The sequence below is a fragment of the Anabrus simplex genome, chromosome 2 (assembly GCF_040414725.1).
Source record: "Anabrus simplex isolate iqAnaSimp1 chromosome 2, ASM4041472v1, whole genome shotgun sequence".
Taxonomy (NCBI): Eukaryota; Metazoa; Arthropoda; class Insecta; order Orthoptera; family Tettigoniidae; genus Anabrus; species Anabrus simplex.
The window spans coordinates 1,193,870,263-1,193,893,230 of record NC_090266.1 but is presented as its reverse complement, the minus strand read 5'-3'; the positions used below and the strand labels follow the sequence as shown (position 1 = coordinate 1,193,893,230).

At 39.7% G+C, this 22,968-nt stretch overlaps 1 protein-coding gene across 2 annotated transcripts in view; it reads left to right on the top strand.

Annotated features, from left to right (window-relative positions):
• The window catches only part of Adat1 (Adenosine deaminase, tRNA-specific 1), a 278,918-nt gene that overhangs the window by 30,499 nt on the left and 225,451 nt on the right, over positions 1-22,968 (top strand). Inside the window, exon 2 of one of the 2 annotated variants that reach the window (XM_068226422.1) lies at positions 17,524-18,779. The exons of the other annotated variant lie outside the window; for it this stretch is intronic. Within the exon in view, the coding sequence (XP_068082523.1) occupies positions 17,569-18,779 (1,211 nt within the window). The 5' untranslated portion in view covers positions 17,524-17,568. The remainder of the gene's footprint in view (positions 1-17,523; positions 18,780-22,968) is intronic. 2 annotated transcript variants of the gene reach the window in all.

Genomic DNA, 22,968 nt, shown 5'->3' with positions numbered 1-22,968 from the left:
CATTGGGATATGTCCTCTTCTGCCGTCGAGGCCGTTGACCATTTTTCTGTTTACCTCAGTTGATCCGCGGGTGCTTATTTGGCTAAGCCTTATTCACACCTGTCCTGCATATCTACAGGAGCTTCCCCTATCAGCCATATGGGACGCGCCGTGTCGGGGTTGAGGCCCCCCACCCCAGTTATTATTATTATTATTATTATTATTATTATTATTATTATTATTATTATCATTATCACAATTTTAATCTGGGCGGAGCTGGAGATCGAATCCGAAACTGGGTGAAAAAAAGAGAAGTCGAACCACTACAACATCGCTTTTCAACGGGTGATAGACGTACCTCCGGGGGTACGTATTGGGTGTGGATACGTGAAAAATAATCCGTTATGATGGGAAAATATTTTAAACGAGGGAAATATAAAAATTCGAAATAACCGACAAAAAAGAGTCAGTGCTTTAAAAAACTGTGTTTTTGTCAAGCGTGTATTGTAAGAGATCAGTCCGGAGTTCTTTAAACTCTGCACAACTGCGAATGATTGCACCTATCTCTAAATGTGGAAAAAATATGTTGTAGACCACTTGGAGGGTCTCAAATGAAAATTTTATAAGTACTTCCCTTAAAGGAAACTGTATAGCAGATCACTTCAATGAAGAATTATTCAAAGAATCTGAACTGTCATTCAAGGAAAGGCAATAGTTAACTGTCGAACTATCAAGCGAGTTCGATTCCTGGCCAGTCGAAGAACTTTGACCCTGAACTGAGGTTTGGAATTGGACACACCAAAGCCAACTGAGGAGCTGCTGCCTGACACGAGAGGAAGTGGAGCCCGTCATGAAAGCCAAGCAGTTCTGTTGAGGATGTCTTCACACTTCCCACGTTGCACGGGGCGTAAATAAATGTTGTTATTAATAGAAATACAAAAGTTTGTTAAATAATAGATCATCGTTATCAGTATTTAATATGAAGTAGGCTAGCCTGTATTTATTTCTGTGTCACGAATATTGTACCATTGAATCTGTGGTTTACACATTTAGTGTAGTAAACATCTTTGTTTCCAAATTCATTACCATTTTGAGATAGTGAATAAATGTGTCCTTATTTTAAAAATAATATTTTAAAGACGAAGAGTTCAATCTGTAGGAAAAGGGTACACAAGTGGCTGAGTAGCTTAGACGGTAGAGCTCTGACCTTCTGAGAGCAAGATGGCGAGTTTGATCTCGGCTTAGTCCAGTGGTATTTGAAGGTCTCAAATACGTCAGCACTGGCACGTAAAAGAACTCCTGCGGGTCTAACTTCCGGCACCTCAATTTCTGCGAAAGCCGTAAATATAGTTTGTGGGAATTAAAGCAAATTATTATTATTATTATTATTATTATTATTATTATTATTATTATTATTATTATTATTCTGCTGCTCCTGCTGCTGATGATGTTTGCCCTTGCAGATTCTAGTTAAAGGTTTTAATAATAATTTTTAGTCCAGTTGAGAAAACAAAATTATTACGTCGTACGTCGTGACGTACATTTAATTTGACAGTAGTTTTTCAGTTATTATCTTACCTCATGTTGAAAAATTGTGGTTGGTCAACTTTCAGATCAATATTAACATTCACCAGACTACTATGTTACGGGTCATACGTCATGGGCTATGCGCTGCAGACGGCACTTCTAGCAGGTGGCCCTAATGTGATTCGACGGTGTATATCCTCTTACTGACCTCCTGACTGAGGTCGGTGTCGTTGACTTCCAGCGCGATAATGAGTCCCTGTGGAAGTATATTCCGACACATCGTCGTTTAAGGCCGTACGCAGTTAGACTGGACATAAAATAATATGTATGTTGGGTATTCAGCCCGAAGGCTGGTTTGATCTTCTGCAGCTCCGCCAACAGCTGTCATAAATAGCCTGGGCGTCACTGAAGAGGCGTACTAGGGAAATGAGGAGTGAGGTAGTTTCCCGTTGCTTTCCTCACCGAGCCAGCCGCTGCTATTACATATCAGTCTGCCAAGCCCACTGAAATGCATGCACCAACCGACCCTATGAGTGGTATTTTCACATCATAAGCAATGGTATTACTAGCATCACTCATACCTCAATCACTTTCATATTGTCAAAGCCAAGGATGAGACTGAGACAGGTCAATGAAAGTAACAAATTTGATATAGCGCATACCAGAAGACGTAGTGCACTGTAAACACTACATCTAGCCAGCAAAGGCATGTAAAATAATAATAATAATCATCATTATAATAATATATTTTTTACTACTGGCGTTACGTCGCACCAACACAGACAGGCCTCATGACGACGAATCATCATTAAGATGGAATCTAATGAGACCGGCGTGATGGCCGAGTGGCATTGTAACTGGCTTTTCACCAAGGCGACGCAGTTGGAATCCAGGATTTGGGATTTTTGAAGTGAAAAGCCATGTTTCCTTGGTTCGGATTCCGTATAAAGAAATTGGAGGTCCCGTGACTATTATCAAGATGCCAACAGTCACGTAAAATTAAAAGATTAATTGCAGAGTCTAATGATTATGGTGTGATGCCAGGCTATGACAACTTTCTCTATCGTTATTTACTTTGCATTCTTCGCACCATCTTTGTAGGGAAATGGTGGTGGTTTCTTTTCGCGATTCGTAACTGTCCCTCCACCCGAGACAACATAAATACTTCTTAGCGCTGGTATTATAATGAGGGTTTAAACTGAAGATTGAGTTATTAACTTGAGTTTAAACTGATGTTGAGTCTTATAATGGCTGGTCTAAGTTAAACTGAAGTAAAGAAGGAAATATACGATCTTGGTAGCAGTGACTTGCGAGAAAAGATGACTGTCGATAATGTTTTGCAGTGACTTGCAAGAAAAGATGACTATCGACAATGTTTTGTTTACTTCTTGCAGGTAAAATGGCAGATAAAAACAATAAGCGTTGTCGTAATTTTACTTCTAAGGAAATAGAATTGCTTGTGCAATTAGTACAGAAATATTTATATAATCCGTGAAACAGTGGCCTTATGAATTCCTCCGAAATCTCCCATTTTAATAAACATACTACGGGAGGCATAAAACTGCAATGCTATTAGTAGTTGACTGAGGGGCTCTACAGCATGGTTTCTAAAATAGAAGGAAGTTACTTTATTTTCTAAAATTTACACTTTTGACATTCAAACGGCTTAAAAAGTCATTTTGACAGTCTTACCTTTTCGTTGCATGTGTTATTCTAGCACCAATTTGCTGAAATAGGATTATGCTTTATGACAGTCTGTTTTGTAAGCCTACACCTATTTAAAAAAATTTCATCCATACATGAAAGTGACGTCCCCTTGCTCGGAAAACTCGTAGTGCCCGTGGTCGTTCAATAATTTGAACCACTTCTTCGTCATCGCTTAGTATTTATTCACACACTTCGAAAATATCTTCGAGATCCATTCGTTCTGCCATGTTGTAAAGTTATGTATTCTTAAACTTCAGTTTAAACGGTAGATGAGTGGCAGTAAAATTAATCTCTAGTTAAACTTAAGATTAAGTTTTATAATACACGACTAACAGATAAAGCGAACTTTAAACTGAACCAACAGTTTAAACCTCTATTATAATACCGGCCCTTAGACTACCAGCCAATATTCATCTACGAGGGTTGGAGCAAAAGTCATTGCAACTATTTTTTTTCCCTTGCAGATATGCGAACGGATCACAAATTGCTATTCGTCGCACAGAAGCTATGCAGGCATAGTGTGTATTAACAACAACAAATGGCTCTGTGATCGCTGGTGGTAGCACAGAGAACGCTGTGAAATCAGTTCTGTGGCAAACGTCGTGCGAGATGGAACTAACCCGTGTTGAGCAGTGTACACACATCAAAATAGGTGTTCTCCAGGGGAGAAGTGCGAGGGAATGTCACAGTGAATTGGTGGAAGCCCTTGGGAATAATGCCCTCCCATGCCGTACAGTAGCATGGCGGGAAGGAAAGTTTCAGCAAGGATGTGTGGCAACCAGTGATCAGCAACGCTCGAGGCGACCTGTCGGTGTGCGCACTGATGTGGTACGTGCCGTCATCGAACAGCTCCTGGAGGAAGACAGACGATGGGCGCTACTGTAGTAAGAGAGGGCAAGTGGCATCGAGAAACGCACCATCCACAGGATATTGCGGACAGAGCTGCAACTGCGCAGAATCGCATTGTGGTGGTACCGCATGCAACAGGTACGATTTGGTGTTTGGGAGAAATGTGTGGATCATGTGGACAGTACAATCATACTGCACGACAACGCAATACCACATAAAGCAGAATGTGTTCGGCTGCAACTGCGACGCTGGGGATGGGAAGAATTGGAGCACCCGCCGTTCTCTCCTGACCTTTCACCCTTGACTTTCATGTCATACAAAGGTAAAGAAACCACTACGTGGTAGGTGGTTTGCGACATGAGAAGACATTGCCAAAGCTGTGCGACAACAGATGACCTGATTCACACATGGTGCGGCAAATGGTGGCGCAGATGGTATTCAGTACCTCCCACAACGTTAGCAGCATGTGATAAACATTGCAGGGGACTAATTTGAGGGCCTTTAGACCAAGTTTTGTCATGTCATCTGTATGTGTGCTGTGCTGTGTTGTAATGTAATGTAGGAGGTGTACTTGGCTGTAATTATTTTGTACCATGAAACCAGTATTGTCTTGTACACTGCCATAATAAATTTCTGAGGCACAATGTTCCCTTGTTCTTCAGTGTCCACACATATAGGTCCCACCTGGTCCTTTCATCTGTATATGTCGCATTTTCCAAGTAGACTGGTATCCGTAAGAATGAAAATGGTTGCAATGACTTTTGAACCAACCCTCATATTTACGAAAGTATTCAGAACCAGAATAATGATATTTATATTTGTTTTACTTGTTGTGTCGTTTGCATTGCACCAGTTCAGTTGTTTGTTCAATTTGTAGGTTTTGCAATGGAGATCAAGCTTGTTTTCGGTGGCTAGCATAATATATTCAGTGTAAAGAAGGACCAGGTTATCAAATCGTGCAATTGTGGCATAGCCACATATACCACCAGGATGAAAAGAAGTGCATGGAAGCTAACCTGGGGGTAGGATAAAAGTATCCATAAATTGACACATTAAATAGTTCATTTCTTTACAAAGTTTATTCGATATGGAGGCTTTTCATGATGCACAGTCCACTTTGTTTAGACACCAGCTTACAGATGACAGAGCATAACTTTATTGAATTTCTCATACAACAGATGGATCAACTGTTGCAACTGACACAGATCCTGTGGTTTCTGAAGAAAAACTCTTCTTTTACAGTACCTCAAAATGGAAAATACACTGGCGAAAAAAAAATACAAACACCAAGAAGGGTTTGTGCTAGATTAACGAATGTGCATTCCGCTTACCCCAAACCAACGCTGTCTGCGACTTCAGTGCTGTCAAGTGAGAGCTCATTGGAGGAAAGCCAGTTCTGCCTTGGTGCCAGTGTTGGCTGTGTGTTGGTTAGAAGGAGGCCAGGTGAGCACCTGCATTCCCCCTGTCTGCAGCGTCGACACACTGGACCTACATTGGGAGTTCTGGTCTGGGGATCAATTTCTTATGACAGCAGGAGCACTCTCGCTATTATCCCATGCACCCTAAATGCAGATGTGTACGTCTGTCTGGTGATTCGATCTTTTGTGCTGCCATTCATGAACAGCAATACCGTTTTTTTTCCAACACGATAATGCATGCCCCCATGCCGCTGTTGTACCCAACATCCTCTACAGAGTGTGAACATGTTGCCTTGGCCTGCTCGATCCCCTGATCTGTCCCCAATCGAGCACGTATGGGATATCATTGGATGACAACTCCAGTGTCATCCACAACTGGCATTAACCGTCTCTGTTTTGACTGACCAAGTGCAACAGGCATGGAACTCCATCCCACAAGTTGGCATCCGGCACCTGTACGACACAATGCATGCATGTTTGCATGCCTGCATTCAACAGTCAGGTGATTACACCGGTTATTAATGGACCAGTATGGCACATTTGCGATGGTTTTCCTTGCACGGATATTAACCTATATTCTTGTATCTTTAATCAAATAAATATGTTATCTCGACCAATATATTGCTAAAATTTCCATATTCTGCATTCCTTATTTCATAGTGTTTGGATACTTTTTCCGCCAATGTAACACGGTGGTATATCCCATGATCTGGGTGGCCATTCAATTGTGTCACGACAGCAAGTCCATTAATTGAATTGCTCAGTCAAGAAGATCCCCAATCCTATACTAAAGTGAGGAGATGCTCCATCCTGTTGTCATATCAAATGCATATCAGCTAAATGAGGGGCTGTTTTCAAGTTTTAGAATAACCACCTCTTATAAAAATTCCTTCAAAAAAAAAAGAATGGTCCTGCGACACTTCCACTCCAAATTTCTCCTCAAACAGTCATACGAGGTGTGTTTGAATCTTCTGAGATAATTTCATATAGAATCTGCCACGTTACTCAGCCATTGAGGTTAAATAAAGCTTGGAAGATAGGAAACTTAACAGGGTCCATCTTTTCAATACAAAAATGTTATAGTTTATTTACAACATATATTTACACTTGGAACTAGTTTCGACGCTGTTTGGGGATGTGTTGGGCTTTAGCCCAGATCTCTCTCAAACATTCCTCTCAGGTATAAAAGCTGACAATTTTTCGAGCTGCCTTGTCTTCTTGATCATCCAGTGTACTGAGTGTGTGCTAATAGTGGAGATGGGGGCGTTTCCCCCTTCATCGAGCAGTCCAGTGCAATTAGGTAATGACAGCCTTGTACTAACTAGGTGATAGCCTCTAAAAGCTAATCTGAGGGGAAGGTTTCCCGTCTTTAAGAATGTAACTTTAATTTCCAATCTTCAATAATGTAAATTTCTTCTTCAAATGTAAATCTCAAACTAGCCTAAAATCTTAGCCAAAATTCGGGAATAGAGTGTGTGACACCCTCTCGACTTCCTTATCAACTTGTTTCGAGGTAACTATGTTTTCATATCCGTTATCTATCTGTAGCCTTGTAACTTAAATTCATCTCCATCCAGTCACCTCAGTAGAATGGGATTAGCCTCTGCAACGTCAGGCAGTGAGCCCAACTAGGGTTTTAAACTTCTAAGTGTCAGTTTTCAAGGAGTGCAAGTGTCTGCCTTTGCTGCATTTTGATTTTTGGGCCAGTAACTTTAACATGTGTTCTTTTTCTTCCCACAAAGGCCCGGTAGCATGAGTATTCGATACTCCTGTAAAACTTAGTTTTTTCTGTAAAGTGGTTAGACCGTGAGAGTTTAAGACAGTGAATTCTGCTTGTATTGTAAAATGTAGGTTGTGCCTTGAGAGGCCTGGAAGTTTAAATTTTAGTGAGCAAGTATGCTCTGGGTGTTGAAGTTTGCTGTGAGAAGGCAGCAAAGGTATAAGCTTTGGACTGTAGTCTCCTAGATATTCATAGAGCATAGATGCTCTTTTTATTCTTGTAGATATACCCTGTAAATGAAATTAGGAGACCTGTCTCCTTGACGCTTGAGTGTACAGAGCAATAATGCTCAAGTAACAGTTTTAAAAGTTGGGAGCTTTAAGCTCAGATTGTTGACTTGTGAATTTTTCTGATTTCTCCAAACTTGTAACTAAACTCACCAACTAAAGGAATTCTGTATCTGAAATCTTGTACTGTCGCTGGGCGACTGGTTTTGTTAACAGTTAGCATGTGAAAAAATAAAAACAGTCCAAAAGAAATATAGCTTTGATTTTTAAAACTTTTAATTGATCTCTTGATTGTAGTAGATAGACCCATTCATGCCCGCACCTTCTTTCACCTCTGTCCACCACGTAAACTCCGTAACAGCGACCACCGGTTATTAGTAGCAGATCTGAAAGACATTAATGTACCAAAGATAACAACCAGGAAATTACCTAAGATTAAGGTGTGGGAACTACAAGATATTGGAAAAAGGACCGACTATCAGGACCGTATAAGAAGACAACCGCCTACAGAAGTGGAGAGTGGTGAGTTAGAGAGGACAAGATTTAAAAACACCTTGATAAAAGAAGCAATAGAGGTTTGCGGGAAGATAAGTGCAAGAGTAAGGGAAAAGGAGACACCCTGGTGGAATGAAAGAGTAAGATCCTTAATGAAGGAAAGGAACATAGCACAAAAAGAATGAGACAGAGAGAAATCCAAGCCAGAACAGTTAAGGGATGAGGGGAAGATCAGAGACCTCGAGCAAGTTTACAGGGACAAGGAATTGAGAGTTAAAAGAGTAGTAGAAGGGGAGAAGATAAAGTGCTGGGGAAAATTTACTCAAAAAGTGAAGGAAGACAGCAGAGACAATATGCAACTATTGTTCAGAGTGATCAAAAACAAAAGGAATTCAGTTGAAACCATCAAAGCAATTGAGGATCCTAATGGAAACCTGGTCAGGAAAGAAGAGGACATCAGAGATGTTCTGGGTAATCATTTTGATCACCTATTGAACAGGACAGAAGCAGATCAGAGAACAAAAGAACCAGCTGAAACCTGCACATAGGAACCTCCCATAACTTGGGCAGAAATGGAAGCAGCCCTTAAGAAGATGCCACTAGGGAAATCCCCAGGAATCAATGAAGTCAGTATGGACATGATTAAAGCAGTAGGAGTCCAGGGTTTACAGTGGCTACAAGAGTGCTCAATGCAGTTTGGAAAGATGTCAAGATACCTACTGATTGGAACAAGGGTATCATTATCCCCCTGTTTAAGAAAGGCAATCACCAAAAATGCTCCACCTACCAGGGAATAACACTTCTATCTCATGGGCTTAATATTCTTGAGAAAATTTTAGAGAGCAGATTGCAAGTCATCTTAGATCCACAGTTTGAAGGTGAACAGTGTGGCTTTATGCCTAACAGGTCAACAACAGACCTAATCTTCGGTGTTCAAATGTTAATGGAAAAATGACAGCATTGCAAGAGAAAAGACATGGAAATGCCTGAGAAAAAGGAATGTGCCAGTGAGACTGGTGAGGAAAGTTCAGATGCTGTAGGAGAACTGTACCAGCTGTGTGCGATTAGATAACGGACATTCATCCTGGTTCAAGACTGAAAGTGGAGTCCAGCAAGGGGGTGCACTATCCCCATTACTGTTTATCACCATCGTGGATGACATGATGAATAACATCAAGAAAACCTCTGGTGAACTAAATGCAATGGCCTTCGTTGATGATGTAATGATCTGGGGAGAAGCTGAGGAAGAAGCACAGTCGAGACTCAATGAATGGAATGTTAAGTTCCAGGAGTTCAATCTCAAGATAAGTGAACTCAAAACAGTAGTGATGGCAGTGAACAGAGAGGGACGACCATCGAACATCAGGCTAGGAAACCATCCAGAAGAAAGTGTGAAAAGCTTTACATACCTCGGCAGTGTAATATTTCGATATACACTAGCCACAAAGGAGGTAGCAGAGTGCAGAAGAGCTCTCGCTTTTACCAGCAAGTACGAACACTCCTCTGGGATCCCAAAGTACCAACAAAATCAAAGCTGGTGATGTTCAATCAGTACTTCATACCAATCTTAACCTATGGTATTGAAACCTGCATCCTCACTAAGAAAGACTTATCAAGGTTGCAGGCATCCGAGATAAAGTTTCTTAGGTCCACAATTCAAAAAACCAAAGTGGACAAGTTAAGGAATGATGTGGTTAGGAAGGAAGCTAGACAAGTTAAGGAATGATGTGGTTAGGAAGGAAACTGGGATTGTTACATCATTGTTAGATTGGGTTAGCATGTCCAGACTGAGGTGGTTTGGGCATGTAATGAGGATGGGGCCAACAAGGACAGCATATCCCTTTCAGACCTGAAAGAAAACTGGAGGTGTGAATTTTTGTTTGTACGTCAAGAACTGACTAAAATGCTCCTCAATACACATATTAATAGCTTATTTTACAAAATAAAAACTAACATCCGAAAAACAGGACCCACACAATTGTGCGTATCAAAATTCAAAACCTCGTTGTATCACGTACGATGGTGTAGCTTCAAAATTTACGTTCACTAACCAATGTACACACTTCATTGAATATATTCCGGTATTCAGTAAAGCTTCTAGATTAATATAAACGCAGTAAATAAATACTTACTTTCGGCACTACTGCTTCCTGCCATCTCGCCGATCAACTGTGCTTTTTAAACTCTTCTTCCTTCGCCCTGGCAGTCAAGCGCATACTAAAATCAAGTGAAATACACGCCACGTGTCCTCCACAATCACTGCAGTCCGGTGTAGCGCCGAAAAAACATCAAATACGGTCAGGGATAACTAAAATACGAACCCGCACAATTGTGCGTACTCGGTCTGAAAGGGATATATTAACTTGGAGAGACATATGGCAGGGAAACGGATGGTGGGAAGACCAAGAACCCACTGGATGGACATCGTAAAGATGGACATTGCATATCGGGGAAGGACACTGTAGGACGTCATTAAGAACAGAACGTATGTCAATAAGACAGAATGGAGGAGGCTAGCCAACAGTACCTGGGAAACTAGAACTGTAAAATGATGATGATGATGATTTACTTATTTACAATGTCTCCCTTGACTTGGTGCTGTTCACACACACATACGCACTCTACTGTACTAAGCAGTTATTTACATATCAATTAATTAATCAACAATGAAACTGATCGAGACTCCATTAACTATATCCAGATGGCAGGTGCATATATTATGGAGTTGCATAATACTTAATGCATGGTACAGCAGTCCTCCCTTTATGTAGTCTGTCTAGGTGAGTCGGAACCTTCATGTGTGTGGGGGTCCTCCCATATATGACAATCTGGCTTCATGCAAACACAATGTGACCCTGTCAAGTGCTGGTAATGCTGTTTAATGCTTCTACAAGGCATATACTGTGTTTGGTGACCTTCCTTCATTTTGTTGATTGCCTGATTGACTGACTGACACTCCACAGATGCCTAATTACTAAATAAATCAACTAATGCACTGTGAGGTCAGAGGGTCATTCTAGACTTTATTTACTATGGTCGATTTCAGCTCCATTTTTTATTTACCCATTGATGGTAGGTATGAGTACTAAATTACATCCAGATTAGACCATTCTGTTTCTTCCAAGTTTTTATTTATTTTTTATTTATTCCGTCAGCAAGTGTATGTACGCAGATAAATCCCATTTTAAATAATACTTAGTCCTGCATTTATTTGCTTCTACCCAGGTATTTACCTTTGCCTTGTTACATTGCCTGAACTGATCTTACTGGTGATTATTTCTCTCTTTTTTTTTTAATGATGTCTGTCTTCATTATTTATGTTGTTTAATAATCTTCCTACCCCCTGTGGGTGGGGCATGCAGACGAAGAATACACCCACGGTATCCCCTGCCTGTTGTAAGAGGTGACTAAAAGGGGTGACCAAGGGATTAGAACCATGAAACTATTTGTGATTAGTACCACCACACGGGGAACACCATGGGTCGCTTTTACTTCCGCGTAGTACCACTATATTAGGTACGAAATAGGTTTGTGATTAGTAGCAAGCAGGAGCACCGTGCAGTTAGCCCCTCACTTAGAGTGCACTGTCGGCTTGTACAGTATCTGTGATTAGTACCACTATATGAGCAGCACCATGGGTGAGCGACACCATGGTTCTGGCTAACCTATGATTTACTAATCGTAGCGATAAGTGTCATTATGAGGGGACGGACTTGGATTTTGGACCCCTTTAGACTGTAAGCATCATCAATTCAGTATTGTGCTTTAGAAACAGTCCCTTGGTCAGTAATACTATTGTTTTATGTCAGTTTCTGTGAATGTGAGGCACTGCAGGCAGGATCCAGTGATTGTTTTAAATTCATATCCATCCACTCATTCTTCGTCCTCACGTTTTGAATTCTGGTCAGTGGAGGATTTTGGACTTTTAATTTGTCATTACATTTCATCTCATTTCGTACCATTAGAGGCCAATGACCTAGATGTTAGGCCCCTTTAAACAACAAGCATCATCATCATCAATAATCCTCCTTTGTGTGATGCTATGGTAAAACCATATGGATGTCCATAGACTAAGGCAGCGTACCTCAAACGTTTTAGCCCTTGATCCCCAAAATGGGAAAAATAAAATTTTCACGATCCCTCTGAAAATGTTTTTACTACTACTATTACTACTACTACTTTGATTGTTTAGATGCCTTGATAGTGGTGTGTCTGAACTCATCTTGCTTAAGAGTGCATACTGCACTCATGCACACAATTTTGACATGTTCAACAGTGCCTCTTATAAGAGGAGTGGTACGAGAGACGAGAGATGGAAAATCATTGTGCTTTCAGTATGTGCTTTGTAAAAGTAGTTCATGAAAAAAAGAAAAATCTTCAATATTGCCAATGCAAAATGAACGGACTTGTGACAAAGCGAATTGAGCCATCTACGTCCTATGTATTGGTAATAATAATTTTAAAAAAAAGCAATTGTGCAATGCAAGTCATTTAAAATATGGATTTATTTTCTCAGATGATAAGCCACAATGTGTTGTTTGCTTTTAATTTCTATCTGCTGAATGTATGAAACCATCAAAGTTACAAAGGCACTTCAAAAAATAGGGTAACACAAGCTCACACGGAGAAATTTTATTTTACGGGCAGATATAGGGAAACACAGCAGCATGATGTGCATTACTACTCAGCATAGTCACCATTCTTGTCCAAGTACTTGTTCCAGAGTAGTACACCAAGGCATTGATGCCAGCATGAAAGAAATCTTCTTCCAGTTCCTAAAGCTACATCATGACGGTATGCTGAACGGCCGTGTCGTCGCTGAATCGCTTACCATCCAGGTGCTTTTTCAGCGGCCCAAAGAGGTCAAAATCACTGGGTGCCATGTCAGGGCTGCAGGAAGAATGGCCCAAATGGTTAATTTCCTCACCGGGGGAGTAACAGTGAATGCTGCCAGTTGCTGTGTCACACTGTAGTAATTTGCAGAAAATGACTTGGATGTCTCTCAAGAAGTGTTGTGTTTCTACATAACAGTGCCAGACCACACACAGCCAACAGCAAACGTGAACTGTTAACAGTGCTTCAGGTGAGGGGTACTGGACTATCCTCTCTACAGCCTTGGCAGGGCACTGTGTGATTTCCATCTCTTCGGGCTAGTGATGTGCGTGAATGACGTCGGGAATCGCGAGAATCGGTACTTACGACTCCGCACTCATTGTCGCATGCGACAAATCGGTTCCGTGACGACGTCACTAGAGTGTGCTGTCTGGGCGCACTCACTAGAGTGAGTCGTCCATATATAAGTGGGGCAAATTCGAACGTGCAATATTTACTATTTGTTTTTAATACAGTATAGTATGATATAACTCCCATTTAAATGAAATGTCTTATTAGTTGTCATGGATGAATTATGTCACATAATAATGAAATAACAATTTAATCTGGTAGTCTGGAACTCTCATTACACATTTCAATGCTGGGTGTAGTAATCAACGTTAATTATGCTCTTTAAAAAAAAAAAGCTATTTGTTTGGGGTGTCGACCTAGAAAGATCTTTTGCCCCTACTTGCACCATATGTGAGGAACCTCCGTGTATTTTATAAATGACGGAAGTGTAATGTGTTGAATGTGAGGAAAGGAACGTTAAGGACGACACAATCACCCAGTCCCCAGGCCAGGGATATTAATAATTTACAATTAAAAACCCCTGACCCAGCCGGGAATCGAACCCAGGGCCTCCGGGTGACAGGTGGACGCGTTACCCCCTACACCGTAGGGCCGGACTAATTATGCTCGTACTGTATTATGCTCATACTGTATTCTGCTTCCAATGTGGTTTTCAGATATCACTAGTACAGACATATAAAGTCTGTGGAATTAAGTCACATTTCTAAGAAGTGCACAACTTGTTTGGTAGCGTACCTGTCTTCTGTTACATTTAATATACAATGAACATTTCATACTGCTACTAAATATTATTATGAGAAATGGTTATAATTACTATTTATGTTTTCATCACTGCTTAACCCTAGCTAAGGTTGTCTCATTAGTGCAATTGTATTTTGATGAAATAGTAGTATTATATTATGTCATAATCCCTGTACAAGTTTTGATTTATTGGCAATCCATACAATTTGATTACTTTCAAATAGAGAATCATTTTCTGATCAAATTACAGTCGTATTAGAGTATATAACTCCAGGACACTATAATGAGAACAGGCATGGCTTGTAGAGTGACCTGGCTATAAACCAAAACAAACTCATATTACAGAACACATTCGTGCTGCACATGTTTACGTATGTGCATCATAGATGGCGCTACTTGTTCCTCAGAATCGATTCCGAAATTGGGTTTAGGATTCCCCAGACATATGGAATCGATTCTTAGCGATTCCATTCACAACCCATCACTACTTTGGACCATTCATGAAGCACATGGGTGGTAAGGAATTCAGTGACGGTGCTGCCGTTCACTGCGCCATCTTGACGTGGCTTTAGGGACTACACAGATTTCTTCCATGCAAGCTTCAATGCCTTGGTGTACCGTCGAAACAAGTGCTTAGACAAGAATTGACGGTGTTGAATAGTAATGTGTATCAGTGTTGTTCTACTGTGTATCCTCATATCTGCCTGTAAAATAAAGTTTCTTCATGTGAGTTCTTGTTAACTTGTCGTTTAAAGCTGCCTTGTACTGTAGTTTGATACATGGAAACCAAACACCTGTTTTTAAAAAATAAACCTTTGGAATTTTTCAAAAGAAAAATACATATTTTGAAAAAAATCAAGTTCCATTCATAAAGTAAGCCAAAGTTATAACGCAATGCTTGAAGCATTCTTTGTATTAGCATTAAGAGTTTGTAAGATGTGTAAGCCTTATATGACTGCAGAAACGATTGCAACAAAGTCATCCATCACATTAAAAAATGAGGGACTGTAGTTTTAAAATAAATGTGTTTTTAGCAATGAGTTTTTAACAGTTATCTGAATCCAACTTGATAGGTTTGATTCTGGCTCAGTCTGGTGGTATTTGAAGGTGCACAAGTACGTCAGCCTCATGTTGGTAGATTTACTGGCACATAAAAAAATTTCTGCGGGACAAAATCCCGGCACCTCGGCGTCTCCAAAAACCGTCAGAATGTAGTTAGTGGGACGTGAAAACAATAACAATATTATTAACAGTTATCCCTAATAAATGTGTTTTTGATATGTACTATTTTTTCCCAGAGAATCTTTTCCCTCCCCTTTATACACGTTATTTCTATTTCACAATCCCCTTTACATGACACCACGACCTCCCACCCTGGGTATCAAGATGCCCAGTTTGAGAAATGATGGACTAAGGCATAAAATCTTTCATTCCTCATATCTCAAACATTGAGATGGTTGGAGCTCTTCTTATCTTCTTTCTTTCATTACAGTGCTTTCTGTTGTACTAGTAATTTGTGTAGGGGATGATATCTTGTAAGTTCATTTGGAACAGTTGGAAAAAATAATATATATATTTATAAGTGCATGTTATTGGGGCAGAAAATATTATTTCATTGAGTTTGGGTTTGCAGGATAGAGGTATGGAGACATGAAAAAGAAGTCAGTATTTGGACCAAGGTTTGTCTCCAACACAAGAATTATATAATGAGTCAGTTCAAGAGTTTAGTATAACTGACTGCTTTCTTACAAAAAACATAGAAATAAGACAGGAATTTAAGAGTTTTCCTCACCATATGACTGTGAGGGGACACAATAGCTTTGTGACATCGTTGCTCATTTCTCGTGAGTCTTAGTCAATAAATGTGAGAGTTTTGAAATGGAAAATTGTGTACCTGTGATTTGGATTTTATATAAAACTTGAGGTGCCGTAGCTATGATCTTGTTATCAAAAGTAGTGGAAAACTACACACTTACTTAACTTTTATTTAGAGCTTTGAACAGGAGTCAGGTTGTGAGGTTTAATTCTAATGCATTACTCACTAGTCTGTGTGCCAGTGTGCAAGGAGAGGTATTGCTCTGCTCTTCATGATGAAACATTACTTTGCTGTGATTTTGTGGACATGGCATGTGTTCTTTGTGATAGTGTGGCCATTAAAATGGGCATTCTGTATTTTGATGCATAAAGCAAAATTTTAACCTGCCAGTGGTCACTATATGAGCAAAATGCTCACGGTCATTGAAAATCCTCTGCTCTTTTATATAGCATGTAGTTTCGAACTTGAGCCCTGATGTACCTTCGCACTGCAGTTTTGAGAGAAGGAGAGATGCATTGAAATGCACATCTGTGACCTTGAGAAGGGACAGGGGGGGAGAAATTATCAGTGACTGTCAACGGTGAGCATTTTGCTTCACATGCGAGTGTGATAGTTTTGCTATTGTTGAATAATGTTTCATAGTTGAAACAGTTCTTTGCAACTTATTGTATTAATGTGTAACGTAATTAGTGCGTGACGATGGCTTCATGTCATGACATTTTAGCTTGGTTTGATGAAATTCCTAGTGATCAACTCAAGGGCGAGAACTGTGAAATGGACCGTGAAAGTGAACAAGTGAACATAAAACAGATACTGAACAGTCCGAGACAGAAGAACTTGCTGATGGAACTGTACCTGGGGAGCAATCTGTAGCTGGCGAACAACTTACCTGTATGTTGGAGGTAAATGGGAATTTCATGTTTAGTGACAATGTTCATATTAGGGAAAGATAAGGTACAAAGTGGGGCAGACACTCACCAAGAAGAAATCCATGCTCACGTACTTGTGCTGAAAATATAGTGACTCATGCTCCTTGTGTAAAGGGCATTGCGAAAGACGCACACACTATTTTAGAAAGTTGGGAATTGTATTTCCAGATACAGTTATAACAATTTGGGATTTATTATTATTTGTAATTTTAATTTTTAGTGTTCTTTATAACCGTTTGAGATTTATTCTTATGTTCATTTACATTTAAGCTTGAAATTGGTTGGTATTTATAATGTAAACATGTCATATCTTAACGTGAGCATTTTGCTCAACACGCGACCACTTGCGTTACTTCATCCTAGCGACCACTGGTGGGTTAATAATAGTGCAGACAAATTGAAAACATTACCATTCATTGTGAAGTTTGAAGGAAATTGACTAAATCATCATTACTATCTTACTGAGCTCGATAGCTGCAGTCGCTTAAGTGTGGCCAGTATCGAGTATTCAGGAGATAGTGGGTTCGAACTCCACTGTCGGCAGCCCCTGAAGATGGTTTTCCATTTTTCACACCAGGCAAATGCTGGGGCTGTACATTAATTAAGGCCACGGTCGCTTCCTTCCCACTCTGAGCCGTTTTCCTGTCCCATTGTCGCCATAAGACCTATCTGTGTCGGTGCGACGTAAAGCAACTTGCAAACAAACAAACATACAAAAAAACAAAACATTACTATCTTGTAGTCATCCAGAATGTTTCTTGTGATTGCACTAAGCAACTGCGTAATTATTATTTGCATGACTGCTCAATATTTCTACAAATTATTTTATGGGAAATTATTTTCATTTTTAATGGTGAACATTTGTTTTCAGGTGCAAAACTGCAAGATCTGACATTGATTTGAATGTGATTGAATCATGTCCACTGCTGATAGCTCCACTCAACTTCACGGAAAAGAAAATCAGATATTTGCTGATAAAATTGCTGAACTATGTTACAAAAAGTATGCTGAATTACCAAAAACAGGGAAACCCATTTCAAGAGAATGGACTCTTTTGTCTGGTATTATTAAGGTAGAGGATTGGGATCCTGCATCTGCAACTTGTGTTGAGAACCTTCGAATGGAAATTGTTTCTTTAGGTACTGGCTCAAAATGTGTTGGAAGAAGTAGGCTTAACTGTAATGGTGATGTTGTACATGATAGTCATGCTGAAATAATGGCTCGTCGGGGATTTCTGCGCTACCTTTATAGTCAGATGTATTTGCATAACACTTCAGAATCGTCAGACATATTTTCTAGTCTGGAGAATGGAAAATGTGCCATTAAGAGTAACATAACCTTCCATATGTTTTCAAGTCATACCCCCTGTGGAGATGGATCAATTTTTCCTAAAGAGATTGTGTTTTTGGAAGACCATGGTGTTTGTTTGAGTGAATGCAATTTTGACATCAGTTACTTCAAGAATAATTCTGAATCGTTGAAAATGATTCATGGACAGATTCCTGATATTAAACCAGGGAAAAGGAAAAACAGTGAAGAGCAAAACAAGAATGTGGTTAAGCACATAAAAGTGGGGCATGGGGAAAGTGGAAAGGAGGAATCAAGTCATGTGGTTAGTGAACCATTGATAAAGAGTATTGCACCAGATTTTCCTATTCTTTGTTCTGAAGGTGTAGAAATTAAGGATATCTATAGAACAGGAGCAAAGTGCCTACCTTCTGAAACTATGCAGGATGCTTGCTTGCCTGGTAAAGACTACCATGTAGTTGGTGTGTTGCGTACTAAGCCAGGTCGTGGTGATCCTACATTGTCCTTATCGTGTAGCGATAAATTAGCTCGTTGGAATATAGTTGGCATACAGGGTGCACTTTTATCTCTTTTTCTTTCTTTCCCTATTTACTTGAGCTCTATAATAATCGGAGGTGGCTGCCCCTTGTCCTATACAGCATTGCATCGTGCTGTCATTGGTCGCTTCGTTGATAAAATTAAAGGAGCATTGCATTCACCTTATACAGTGAAAACTCCTCTCCTTCTGCAAGCGACATTGCCATTTCCAGATGCACGATCACCCAATAATCGCCGAAATCCATGCCCATCCAGTCTTGTTTGGTGCAGTGTTCCTGATCGGTAAGAAAATATTAATTTTAATGTTTTCTAACTTTTATCCAGGAGTATAATAATGTCATATGAAGATTACCATATTTACATGTGTACAGGCCGCACTTTTATTACTAAAAATAGGTAGGTAGAAGTAGGGTGCGGCTTTTACTCTGAATTTTTGAATTAAATGCTGTAAACACCCTTTAGTTTAGAACACTTTACTAGTATAAAACATTAGTATCTACATTCCTTACAGCCTGTTGCATCCAGATGTAATTAAAATAGTTTAAGGTACCTATTTATCATCACTTGACACTTTATCACTGTCACTGCCACTGTCAGATGTTGCGCCCCACACTGTGTCGTCTTCATTTGCGTCCATTGCGTTGGAAATTGACGTGGTTTTGAAACTCTTGGTTACCATCTCTGCTGGGATTAATTTCCTCACATCCATTCACACATTCGAGAAATTGAAGGCTTCTTGAATCATCTGCTCGATGCTGTTTCCTTAGAACTGCACCTCTATTCACGGAAGAAATGCCGCATATGTACCTTAAAAGGCCGGTTGATGGAGACATCCAGGGGTTGCAGCATTCCCGTCATTCCACCAGAAATTACAACCATGTCAGATCACTGTTTTCTTATGTTCTTCACATTCTCTGTCAAGTGAGCATGGAAGCTGTCAGTCGCCAACATGAATGGCTGATGTAACAGCACTGGGACTACGAAACTACTCTGTTTTTAACCAGTCCGTGTACAAATCTTCATTCATCCACCCTTTTTCCTGCACTTTCATTTGCATCCCTGGCGGCAGCTTTTACTTTGGCATTGTTTCTCACTTAAAAAATGCGAAAGGCAGTAGTTCGTCTCCAACATCAGTAATGCACAACAGTACAGTTTAATGCTGTTTTCCTGCCCCTGCAGTTCGAACTTGAACATTTTTCGCCTGCTTTGTTGACCGTAGTTTCCCCAGGAATTTAAAAAAATAAAGGAGTTTCATCAGCATTTCTTATTACTTCCCTCTTTACTCATGAGTCATCCTTAAACTCAAGACATCTTGCTGAAATATGAGTAGTTTCTCCTTGTACGTTTCGGGTAGCCGCTGAGCCAGTGACGTTCCTCTGTGAATCATCAATTCATGTCATGCCATAAAATCCAACCATAAATTGCTTTAAATTGACTTTCAGGAATTTCCATTCTTTCAGCAATTTTTCATCCTTGAAACTGTAGCATTTCAGCTGAAATAGAAAATGCATCTGCTCGTGTTTTACATACATACTCCATAAGATCATTTTCCCATTGTGGATATTGCGCTTTTTTCCCACAAAATGCCTGCCAATTTTGTGACTTTTTTAAAATGCATCTTAAATTAAAATCCAACGGTGCACGTTCTTTTCATCAACATCAAACTTCCTTCCGGCTTCTGTATTACCATTTTCTTCGGCGTACCAAACTACTTGCAATTTCAATTTTGAAGTGTAACTTGCTCTGAAGCAATCCATATTCCTCAATTTACAGCGGTCAACTGCTGTGCAAACAATAAATGCTACTAGGTATAATAATTTCACCACCCTCAGCTCCTCAGATAAGGCAGTACCTAATACCATCAGGCAAGTATTGAACTCGAAGAGAAGTTCAACATTGCCACATTTCTCAGAACAAAGCTACGTACCGTGAGTCTATAATGATATTCAGAAAATAAATTATCCACGAATGTCTCAAAATTCAGGTGCGGCTTATTCATACGAGCGGCCTATACGTGCATAAATATGGTATAAAGAAAGCAGGGTAGTCTTTCAGTTCATTTGTAGTCAGGTTTTCTTTTAGCTCCTAGGTAAAGATTTTTTAAAAGTGATATCTAGGCTACAGAAAAGCTCAGGTGGTTGTGTCACACTTCCTGTAACTGCTGATCCATTGCCAGAAATCACCATTATTGTATTTCTCAACACAAATTCATATCAGTACACCTTACTGTTATAGCTTGCTGTTTAGGTCAATGCACAATGGTTGGTATTAAAGTTTTGGAGGGGAATAAAATTTCAGCCAAATGAAAAATGATTTTTAAATTATTGTTTTTATTTCGTGAGTTAATTTTAATTAGAATGCTATATTTGAATATAGGTACGCTATTTTAAAAGATTCTAGTAAAGTCATAGTCATCTCATTCATAGTCTTTCCATCCCTCTAAGTTTTCTAGTTTCTGTTGTTAATGATGGTGACGATGATAAAAGTAATAATGTTATTGGTTTTACATCATGTTGCGGTCTTTGGAGACTTAGAAAATTTTATTCCATATTAATTATCTTTTTTTCTTTCTTTCTTTCTTTCTTTCTTTCTTTCTTTCTTTCTTTTTGCTATTGGCTTTACGTCGCACCGACACAGATATGTCTTATGGCGACGATGGGACAGGAAAGGGCTGGGAGTGGGATGGAAGCGGCCGTGGCCTTAATTAAGGTACAGCCCCAGCATTTGCCTGGTGTGAAAATGGGAAACCACGGAAAACCATCTTCAGGGCTGCCGACAGTGGGGTTTCTTTCTTCCTTTCTTTCTTTCTTTCTTTAAACCAAGAAATAGGCATTAGAATACAAGCTGCATCAAAATTGAGGCAGTGAGTGAGAGAGTGGGCTATGCCAGAGTTGGGTGGAACTGAGATATTTAGAGTTTTGTGTTTGCTCTAATAATGGGAAAAACATTCCTATTAACATATCATTTATTGTTTACCATTTCAAAGCATACATTTCGAACTCTTTAGGAAAATTATTTACAGGGTGTAATTCCATAATTTAACCGGCTCTTTGGGCCCTTTCCACCTGCAAGCAACCAAACGAAATAACCTTTGCATTACTACCTATAGGATCGCTAACAGTACCTACACAAGAATTGCCTTCATTACCTGGTTACTATAAAACATTTAGTCCTTTATAACAGTCCGGCTCCATGGCTAAATGGTTAGCGTGCTGGCCTTTGGTCACAGGGGTCCCGGGTTCAATTCCCGGAAGGTTAGGGAATTTTAACCATAATTGGTTAATTCCCCTGGCACGGGGACTGGGTGTATGTGTCGTCTTCATCATCATTTCATCCTCATCATGACGCGCAGGGCGCCTACGGGAGTCAAATCAAAAGACCTGCACCTGGCGAACCGAAGTCTTCGGACACATCCCAGCACTAAAAGCCATACGCTATTTCATTTCATTTTTTATAACAAATATTTGGAACTTCAGTTGATTAAAATAATTGAAGTAATTCCAGAGTAAACAAAACATTTCAGTACCTTTAGATACCCGAGTCTTCCTCCACATCCTCAGCTGTGCTAGAGCCGATATTAAATTTCGTATTAAATATAGTCCTCTATGTGCCACAACTAACACTCTTCATGCCAGTATCATCTCTTTCTTCTTTGTATACCGTACATCTCTGCAACTGATTTCACAACTGGAATGAACTTTTATTGAACCTTCTTACTTAGTGACTTACATAAAAGGGATTTTTTTTTCTTAATAGGGTACATTACTGATTTCTCATCTTCATCACTTAACTTATTCTTCTAATTAGCGTGTTTACGTCTGAGATCCACATGAGGTGATACTGTCGAGCTGGTACATGATGATAATCCTTCGCGTTCAGATTCGCCTCCTTCCGGCACATTAACGTGTAGCCTACTCTAATCCGAAGTTTCTACACACTTGAGCCCGTTTGCACTTATCATAATTTCTAACTCATTTTTTAGGTTTTTCACAGCGACTCACTATTACTTCTCCTTCACCGTCCGCCATTTTGTACACAACTAACAAGACGTGTTTGAGGATAAGCGCAGCGATTGACCAGCTCGCATAGCCGACAGACAGCGCACACATTGAATGCTTCTAGCTGCTTGGCATAGCTCGCTCTCTCGCAGCATAAACGTGAGATGAGTAATTCACAGAAAATATGTTCTTTAAAAAAGAAAGGAAGGAGCCTGCGGAAGTCTTTGATATTTTGCACACTGAAAGATAAATGTAAGCCCTACACAAGGGTACCAATAACTCAATTTTGATAAAATCTCGGCTTAGCCCACTCTCTCACTCACTGCTTCAATTCTATCATTCTGTCACTTTATCTGACCCTGTAATAATTAAGAGGGGAATTCCTGAAGGCAGTATTATTGGACCTTTATGTTTTCTTATATATATATATATATATATATATATATATATAAATGATATGAGTAAAGAAGTGT